This window comes from Aphanomyces astaci (assembly GCF_000520075.1).
Source record: "Aphanomyces astaci strain APO3 unplaced genomic scaffold supercont1.37, whole genome shotgun sequence".
Taxonomy (NCBI): domain Eukaryota; phylum Oomycota; class Saprolegniomycetes; order Saprolegniales; family Verrucalvaceae; genus Aphanomyces; species Aphanomyces astaci.
Window position 1 is genome coordinate 152,772 of NW_009798300.1, and position 10,449 is coordinate 163,220.

At 47.9% G+C, this 10,449-nt stretch overlaps 2 protein-coding genes across 2 annotated transcripts; both read left to right on the plus strand.

Moving 5' to 3' along the window:
• Window positions 1–581: 581 nt before the first annotated feature.
• On the plus strand, window positions 582–1,668 carry H257_11927 (hypothetical protein). Its single transcript, XM_009839006.1, has 2 exons — window positions 582–933; window positions 980–1,668. The coding sequence occupies exons 1-2, from the start codon at window positions 730–732 to the stop codon at window positions 1,088–1,090; spliced, it is 315 nt and encodes a 104-aa protein (XP_009837308.1). The 5' UTR covers window positions 582–729; the 3' UTR covers window positions 1,091–1,668.
• Window positions 1,669–2,081: 413 nt separating this feature from the next.
• Window positions 2,082–2,510, plus strand: H257_11928 (hypothetical protein; the record flags this gene model as incomplete). The annotated part of the gene is made up of 1 exon (XM_009839007.1): window positions 2,082–2,510. The coding sequence occupies one exon, from the start codon at window positions 2,082–2,084 to the stop codon at window positions 2,508–2,510; it is 429 nt and encodes a 142-aa protein (XP_009837309.1).
• Between the last annotated feature and the right edge of the window lie 7,939 nt (window positions 2,511–10,449).

Genomic DNA, 10,449 nt, shown 5'->3' on the forward strand with positions numbered 1-10,449 from the left:
CGAATGTTTCAACCTATTTCAACAATATACGATTTCCATATTATAAAGATTTATACACTTCGAACATAGAAGTACTTTTAAACACAAATGTTAGGGTTCAGGCCATGAATTCATACAGGTATCAAATGATACCTGTATGTCATGGAAAATAGTCGGACACGATATACAGGAATCAAGTGATCGTCGGACCGTTTGTCCGACTTTCTTCTTCGTTGTAATACTTATTATATACAAAACCGATGTCAAAATCAGACGTGAGATATTGACAGAAGAAAGTCGGACCGAATGTCCTGTATCGATTGATTGGTTAGAGCTTCACCAACGGTAAATTCTAACCTATTTCTACAGTAACATGTACTAGTAAAGCACAGGTTAAAGTCAAACTTCGTTTTTACGGTTGCTATTTTTACATTTTCCGGACTTTTTGGAAATTACGTCCCGCAGAATTTCTATTTTCGTGTGAAATAGCAACAAACCCTCCGGATAGTGCAATACTCCAGAGTAGTGTCTATTCTATATCCGTAACTTCGAATTGAAATAGAAATAAAAACACCGTTTTAGATGCTATTTTACCATGGCATGTGAACGATATAATGAAGTTTTGTCCGCCACCCACCAGCTAGCAACGACAGTACAGGCAGGACCTTAGAGACAATCGCCTCGCGGGGAGCTCCAAAAAGGGATATCGCAGCGGCAACTGGCTCCAATCATCCGACCGACCGCTCAGCCATGGTCAAACCAGACGGCTCCATCAACCTCGCCGTCTTTGGCTGCGGTGACTTTACCGAGTTCGTTCTCTACAAATACATGAACGTAGGTGTGTCCCTCTCGACTCTATCAGGATACCGCTCATCGCTTAAGGACTACTACACCACGCAGATCGTGGCTCTTCCGGCTGGTTTCACCACTAATGCTACTGCCATCTACTCCAAGGTATTTACGGTAACTGTGGTAGAAGATGCAAACAACTATCATATAGGGATTCGGCGTCTTTGTGCAAGCGAGATTCAGGCCGGCGCAATCAAACCAAGCAGCAACTCAGGCACCACCAATATCAATAACTATGCAAGACGAGTTTGACGAAACTTGACGGGGGCTTCACCCAGCTGTTTCTCATATTGTCTTGGAACTTGATGTGCCGTTCAAATCGACGTCAACGCTGCGGATCGACCATTTGTCCGACGAGAGAGATGCACTTGGAGTTACATTCTTCAAGTCCAAGACGGATCAGGGCGGCACAAAGCGATGCCATCCAAAGCACGTGTACGCCAACCCTATGCAGCCTGAGACGTGTTGTATCCTCGCCCTGGCCATCTATCTTGCCTGCAGCCCAGCAATCGATTCAGGAAAATTTCTTTCCCGGGGCATGGCAGTGACCGCTTCGACCGCAGTCTGACTCAGCTTGTGGGCGTTGCACTCCCTGCCGCGTCTAAATATGTCGTTACGCATTCACTCAGAAAGGGTGCTGCAACGTTTGCCATCGGTGGAAGTACGTCCGGGCCCTCTATCGTTAATGTGTGCATCCGGTGCGGGTGGTCCATCGGCAGCGGCGTTAAACGCTACGCGCATTACGATGGTGCCGGAGATTATTACGTGGGCCCAGTAGTGGCAAGACTTCCACTTAGAAGTGGTGACTTTGCCGTTTTGTAACTTAATTTTGTACGTGCAGCGATGTTGCTGTTGACGTTGCATGTACTCTTGTCTTCCCACGTCTCTGGAAGCATTGAGAGCTCCGTGGTGTTTTGACGCTGTGCTTAGCCACTTTGGTGCATCACATATTGTTTAATAAGAGCAGCCTCCCTGCCAAACATCCGCTACTGTCGTCTAGTTCAGTTCGGCAGCAAGGATTTACACCAAGAGGCATAGCTCGGAGGTTGTAAGGTTACTCAAACTACTTCAGGCAAAGGTTCAACGGCGAGCTTTCATAGCGACTAGTGTCGAGTTGGAGATCGCCTAAGTGTTTCTTTTCCTTCGACAGTACTCTCCTTAGTATTCGACATCAGAGTTGGTAGGGGTAGAGTCGACCGTTAGGAAAAGGACATTTGGTGCGTGTGAAGATTAAGTGCCAACGAAACCCGTGCATGGGCAAGAATAAGGCACGCGAAAAGAAGGAATTCAGCAAAGCGGAGCGAGCGGCAGCGGCGAGTAGCAAGGTTATCCAGCGGGACCAGAGCATCCTCAAGCGCAAGGCGTCGAGTCAAAGGGAGTTAGTCTCATTTAACGCCATCCACTATCTCGAACAGAGTGACGTTGAGAACTTGGACGTAATTAGAAAGAGTCTGATTGAGAAGATCCGAACAGTGGAACGAGTGAACGAGCGTTTTCAGCGAGACCTGCGAAGCGTGAACAGCGGCTTAAATAGCAACCGTACTAAGTACGCTCTCGACGAACTTACCAAGGTCCAAGCAACTTTGAGTTTGTCGTCCGGATACGTAACCGAAGCGATTGACGCGCATTTGTTGGCGAGACCGAAGATCGAAGCGAAGAAACCGACACTAAAGAAGACTTAGTTGATTACTTAGCCAGCCTTTAATAAAACCTTTGTCCAATCGAAATCATGGAGGAAGTGTTTGCGAGGTTGGTGGGGAGTATGGAGCATCAATAACGGATGATCCAACAACACCTGGAGGCTCGAGCCCAAACACAAGCGCAAATGTTGGCCAATCAACAAGCGCAACAGGAGAATCACCTGAAGGCGCAGCAGGACATACAGCAGCGCTACTTCAATTTGTGTCTAGTAACGGCGATCAGGGTAGTAGCTAACTACGTGACACTGAACGGCATGTTGAGGGACTCTCAATGCCAGCGTACTATGGGCATTTGAACGAGAGCATCGGGATGTACATCCACCGAGCCAAGACGTTCTTTGTGGCGAAGAACTTGAAGTACGAAACCGACGAAGCGGTTGAAGCACGCTGTCTAGCGATGGTTGTTGCGAACCTCCAAGGGCAAGCAGCTGCATGGTATCAAGAGCTAGCGTCGGAAGGTCATGGGTTTACGACACTCGCGGAGTTTGAACACGGTTTGCGTGAAGAGTTCAAACCGACTGATCTACAAGAGCGGCTACGTGACTGTCTGTTTGCGTTGCAGCAAAAGGGGTGCAAGGACTTAGTCGAGTATATCGAGAAGTTCCGTCGTGTTTGCACGCATGTGCAGAAGATGTCAAAGCTGGACAAGGTGACGTTCTTCATTCGAGGGTTAAAATTGAAGACCCGCGACGAAGAGAAGTACTGTCAAAGCAAGACCTTGTCTGAAGCGATAAAGGCGGCGTTGGAGTATGCACGTGCGCATTCTGTTTCACTCTCGTCGATGAAGCGTCCCGACAAGCCGAACCGATGGAATCGGACGGAGTATGGAAGCGGCCAGCGCGAAGGACATGTACCGCGTTTGGAGTCGCAAGTGTCCACAGACATGGAAGTGGACAGTGTTAAGATGCAAGGTAGTCGGAGGAAGGACAGCAGCAAGATTCGCTGTTACAACTATCAGAAATTGGGGCATATCGCGACAGAATGTCGGAAGCCCAAGAAGATATCAAGGCAGGCACCGCCCAGCCACGAGAACAACCTCGAAGTCCAGGAGCAAGTGTCGAACGATGATGTTGAGTGTATCTCGTTTGGAGTCGTCAAGGAAGTGAACGACGACAAGGGGACTGTGGGAACGGTTGTTCAAGTGAAACCCGAAGCTGGAAAGAAGTCAACAGCGTTGATGATTAAGTCTGGTGTAATGAATGGCAAATCTGTGAAAGTGTTGTTAGATTCTGGAGCGACGCATTCACTTTGTCGTGTTGGGTTGGGAACCAACGTCATTCGCAACAAGTCAGTGTGTAATGCTGCGTATGACAACGTGTGATCACCTATGACGAATACGCGAGAAGTCATAGAAACGATCAAGGTCGACAAGTTCTCATTTAAGGACACAGTAATGACAGAGTGGGACTTGAAAGACAAGAACTCTGACGTTATCCTGGGTGTACCTTGGTTTGCGAAGCACAATCCAGTTATCGATTGGCGTAAGAGTGAAATCACTTCGATCGAGGAAGAAGTGGAAGCCAATGCGATGTCGACGGAGTGGACTGGATGGATGGTCAAGGTTTGTGAAGTCCAAGCACAAACACAGCAACGACCAGCAGAGATCCAGACTCTTCTCGATGAGTTCAAGGACGTCTTACCGGAGGAACTACCGGATGAACTGCCACCGGAACGAGCGGTTCAGTTTGACGTCACGATGAAGCCAGATGCGAAGCCACAGCATCGTGCACCATTTCGACTGGCGAAAGTGGAGCAAGAGTCGTTGGACAAGTTTGTCAACAAGCTCAAAGCCAAAGGATGGGTTGAGTTGTCAACGAGCGATTGGGTGTCGAACATCTTTGGAGTGCCAAAGAAGGATGAGAACGGAAAAATGCCATCTCGTCACGTGTGGTTGAAGACAGCAACCGCGAACACTCCAATTCGATGGGTGCTCGATTACCGACATGTCAACTCCCAGTCTGAAATCCCCAAGATACCTCTACCCAACATTGAGGACATCTTCAACAAGATGCATGGATGCAAGATATTCTCGAAGCTTGATCTTGCATCGGGGTACCATCAAATGCTTGTGCTCCCACATGCTCGCAAGTACACGGCATTTCGAACGCACAAGGAACTCTTGCAATGGTGTGTTGCGCCGATGGGTATGGCGGGTATGCCGGGGATATGGTCGCGACTGATGCGATCATTGTTCGACAAGTTTCCATCCGTTGTTGTCTACCTGGATGACATTTGTGTCTACTCGAAGACCATGGACGAACACGTCGAACATGTGCGAGTTGTCCTGGAAGTCTTGTGCAAGGAAAAGTTGTATGCGCGAATCGACAAGTGCGTGTTTGCAGTCGATAAAGTGAACTTCCTGGGGCACACCATCTCTGGTGATGGATTGTAAGTCGATTCGAGCAAGGTTCGAGCGATCGAAGAGTGGGCAGCGCCTACTAATCGCAAGGAGCTCTTAAGTTTCCTTGGCATGGCGGGGTACTACCGCAAGTTCATTGCGAACTATGCCAAGTTGATACTACCGATCAGCGAGCTCGTGAAGGACAAGGTTCCATGGGAATGGACGGATCAACACAACAAGGAGTTTTTGGTCGTCAAGGCTGCGTTGCGACAAAGCTAAAGTGTTGCAGTTACCGGACTTTGACCAGCCATTTCTGATCACAACGGACGCCTCGGGCTATTGTTGTGGAGCGGTGGTATCGCAACTGGATGCAAACAAAGAAGACCGACCGGATGCATTTTTGTCGAAGAAGCTAAGTGACATCGAGTGCAATTGGTCATCGCATGAGAAAGAATTGTATGCGATCAAGTTAGCACTAGCTAAGTGGAGACACTACGTCTATGGGTCACATTTTGATGTCTTCACGGACAACGCGACTTGCCAGTGGTTTTTGAAGACTCCAGTTTTAACAGCTAAGTTAACACGCTGGTTGGATTTCTTCAGCAGGTTTGACTTCACGTTGCACCATCGTCCTGGCAAAACAAATGTTGTTGCGGATGCATTGTCGCGTCCACCGCGCAATATCATGCAAGCGAGTACCTGCGCTGTGCATGAGTGTGACACTACGTGTTACGATCGTTATCGTTGTGTTAACCGATGGAGCGATCGAGTGCATGACATCATGTGTTTGAACATTCGCACTTTGGAATTGATGATGAACTTGCCTTCTCGGGGGGGGGGAGGTGGATGTGACGAATGTCGAATTTGAAGTTCCGCATCAACTTGTCATCAACCACGCGGAGATATTTTTGTATTCATCGATCAAGATGGACGATAACTTGAAGCAACGCCTTGTGCGAGCATACGCCAAGACGAAGGAGTTCGAGAAGAAGGATGGTCTCTTCTTCGTGAAGTCGAAGGATCAAGTGTGGAAGTTGTGCATTCCAAACGACGACTACCTCAAGAGCGAGATTATTTCGCAGAGTCATGACACAAGCACCACGGCTCATCCCGGCGTACGGCGAACTCAATTGGACATTGCACAATGGTATAATTGGAGCGGTCTTGAAGAAGACGTGAAACTCTATGTTGCGGTGTATGAAACTTGTGCGCGATACAAGTCAAGTAGCGCCAAGGCGAATGGAAGAATGATTCCAATCGAATCGCCTGAGGAAGGTTGGCACACAGTTTCGATGGACTGGATCACGGGTTTACCAGTCTCGAACGGAAAGGATGCGATCATGACGTGCGTTGACAAAACATCAAAGCGCCATGCATACTGTGCGACAACGTCGAACGTCGATGCTCTCCAAGCAGAAAAGGAATTCTTCGATGCAGTAGTGCGACACCATGGTATTCCAGCAGATGTCATCAGCGACCGAGCTTCCAAGTTCATGAGTGAATTTTGGCAAGCGTTGATGAAGATCATGGGCGTCAAGCATTGCATGACGACGTTGGGTCGAGCCCAAAGTGGTGGAGCCGAACGACAAAATCGGACCCTCGAAGATGCTTTGAGATGTCAAGTCTCATACTTGGGTCACGACTGATCAGAACATTTTGGAACCATCGAATATGCACATCAAGGCCAACTTCAAGCGTCAACGGGGTTAACACCATTTGAAGTGGTACGGGAAGAAAGTTACGCAACCCAGCGCTGAACAAGATTGAGGCACTAAACGAGTATGCAAACAACTTCGTGCAACACCGCAAGGAAGCAGTAGATCTAAGACCTTTAACATTGTCAGTCTTCTTTTACCTTTGAACCCGGTGCATCGAGGTCTAAAGGAGTCACTTCCAGTTCAGGACCGGCAGACACAACAATAAATTATTAGTCTCATTTGACTAAAGGAACTCAAGCTTGCAAGCACCATAGAGCCCGAGCCCGCCATCCCGCGTGCCCTAGCACCCCCGACGACATACGACCCACAACAAGGATCGTTGTCTGACCGCACCCTCGACGATGGCTTCTACTGCGCGTCGGCGGCGGCCGAGACCCCGCAGCCAGAAGCTGCAACGGAACCGATGGCGAGCCTCCCCCGTATGCAGGCATTACCACACATTCCGGAGACGTGCGGGCAACAACAAGGATACCCACCAGGCGCGGCCTACGGTGGTCTCCCAGCGCACTCCTACCACCCACAAGCGCGACAGGCGTCGCGGGTGGATAGTGGCTCGTCGGTGGTTATGTAGATCGTCGCGCCTAACTACCACGTAATGACGACGACAATAACCCGACAAACGGGTCAAGTGCCAGCCTACCACGGTCGACAGTCGCGGATGGGTGTAATTCACGGTGGACAACGTGTCGCACTGTCACAAAATACGTCATTCCATCATCACGTCTACGCGGCGCCTGTGCAGGCGCAGGACCAAGGGTGGGCCGATCACGTACACGCGCGTGAGCATGCCCTACATCAGCACGAGCTGCAAATGGCGGCGCATCGCGAGCGCATCGAGGCAGACCGGCGTCAGGCCCACTTCGAGTGGGAGCAGCGCCAGGTGCACCAAGCAGCTGCGCAGTATAAGTTCGTGGTCAACCAAGATGCGACGGCGCACACTGCGCAGCTCAAGGCGAACTTGGAGCGCGATGCGTCCGAGTACAATGCGCACCTTGACATGGAGCAGCAGCGTGCCTTCAACAATGCCAACCTCAACTGGCAACAAGTGCAGCAGCAGCAGGTCCAGCAGCAGCAACAACAGCAGCAACAACAGGAGCAACTGTGGCAGCAGAAGCAGCACGAGGCGCAGACTACGATAGACCAGCGTCCTGCAGCCATGCGGCAAGAGGAGCGTGCCCGGTACAACGCGCAGCTACGCGAAACATTCCTTTGAAGCATGCTCAAGTGAAAACAAGAATGAAAAGGCGTAGCTCGTGCCACGATTCATTGGGCCGTTCAAGATACAAGAAGTTGTGAACGACAAATGCGATGCGATTGAAGCTGCCACGAAGCATGAGCAGGCTTCACGATGTCTGCAATGTGAATCGCTTGAAGCATCATGTCCAAAACCCAGAACGATTTTAAGGAAGACCAATACCCAAAGCAATTCCTATCATTCTCGACGACGCGGGAAATGAACTGCACATTGTTGATGCGCTGTTAAAGCAACGACAGTTCAATCTGAAGAAAGAGTACTTGGTCACATGGCATGGTTTGCCCGAACACGAAGCACCTTGGGAGCTTGAGCGCAGCATCAAGCATGTTTTCCATTTCAAACGATTGCTTGAAGACCTGCGTTCAAGAATCCAAGCTGCCAAGTCGACAACCGGGGGATAATGCAACGATGGTAAGGTTGCCGACCAAGAATACAGCTTGTCGCATCGTTAACAAAACGATGGCAAGACTGTCGAACAAGCTAAAGATTGTCGCACCATTAACGGGCAAGGCCGTTGAAGAAGCCGTAGAGAAAAACACTTACTTCATGTAGTTTAGTATAGTATACATTTTCGTAGTTAGTAGTTTAAGACGACAATCTAATGACTTTCCAATTTACTCGGTGAAGCTCGCTACCGTTACTTAGTATCCAAGTCTACGTCCCTAATGCAGTCATGTTACCATCAACGACTGCATGTACCCATGTCTTTAGACGTGGCAAACACCACCATGCGACAATGTCGAGTCATCTACGGCAATGATCGGTCATCAAACGCATGTGCTGTTGCTTGTCGGTAGTTTGTGGGTTGTGTCTGAACCAACGTGTAAGGCAACAAATCATAATAAGACTTAGTTGCGGTAGACTGAGGTACACTACGATGGTGTTAGCAATAAAGTTATCAATGGAAGTCGAGATGAGTGAGACTTGGTTTCGTCACGAGTACCAGAATGATGCCTGCACTTGCATGCAGGCTGCAAGTGGGTTTTCGACGATGCAAGCCTGTGTTGTTGTAGGCACTCATTATACATGCTAGCTCAAGCACGTATAAGTTATTAAGCAACTACTGGTGTTACTGCAGCCCTATGCATTTGTGCCGTGCTTGTCGCTTCGCTCCCGGCCTCCGGTGCTCCCAAGGATTATATGGATCATTGCTGTGATACTGAGTCGCTGCGCGGGCGAACGGGCCTGGTTCCCGGCCCTGGCCTAAGCTAGCTCCTAATCGTTCCGGATAAGTTGTTAAGTTGTTTCGTGTTTGTTTCGTAACCATCATTCTCTTTCAAAATAAAGTATGAACTTCACTATCGGAGTGTTGATCTTGTTTCGTAAATGGGTAAATATGTATAAGTAAGTTTTAGTAACGAACGTTATGATAAAAGGATTTGACCACCGCAGTAAGTTACTATTAATACTACTGATTTCCCCCTCGTATCGAAACGGAGAGAACTCGATAATTTGTATAATCCAATATTATAAATACGATGACCTGTCCAGGTTTAGTGATTTGATGGTTGACAGTGATGTTTAGTTGGTTGTCGAGGTGTTTTAACAAATAATAACTGTATCATTTAATATTATCAAAAGTCTCCGTTTCGGTATGAGGGGGAAATTAGTAGTACTTTCTGTAACATAATATGAGATGCTGTGCAGTTACTTCTTAGACAGTTGCAACCATGTGCCAAGGCATTCTACTAACGTGTCCGACCATTGATGGGCCAACTTTTCTTCATTTTTAATCTCATTTATTTCGGTTGTTTTTTGTTTTCCGAGTGGGAATGATACATTTTCGGATAGGTAATGATGAGTACTTTATGAATAACTCGAAGGATATCGACTTAAACAGTTTAGGAATGTACAGGATTTTTTTGAAGTCGAGCACTTTACACAGTCGACCATTGATGGGCCAACTTTTATACTTGAATTAAGTATTAAGAATCCAGGTGTCAGTTTTTTTACATCCAGCGAGAAATAAAAATTAATAGAGGTTTACCAAGTCTGAACAGGTATCACGTATTGGAGTCTCAGTTGGAAAATAACATTTCCAATGTTATTGGCACACGTGGAATAATAATATACACCTCATATTGTAACTCGTTTGTGCAAACGTTTGTGCAAACGTTGGTGAGTATGCGCAAAACCCCGTTGTACGATACTTGGACATACTTGGACAACACGTGGAATAATAATATACACCTCATATTGTAACTCGTTTGTGCAAACGTTTGTGCAAACGTTGGTGAGTATGCGCAAAACCCCGTTGTACGATACTTGGACATACTTGGACAACCTGGTTTGTGTGTCATTCAGCAATATTCCTTCTGGTGCCCATTGCGGGTATCAGCGGCGTAAGTTTCGTCACCACCAAGTGTGCCTGCGTCCGTTCCGTACCCTCACACTGTAAAACTCCTCTACAACGGGAGTAGGTTGGGTCAGGGCAAAGGTTAACCAGTGAAGATTATTCTTCGAGGTGGGCACGGTGCCTAAGGAATCTGAATATAGCATAAATCATAACAGTTAGTATAACGTTAACCAAAAAAAATATCTTTTTCTTGTGTCTTTTAACTTCGAACAATAACAGCATTGAGCATAAACAATAGTAACATTTACTCA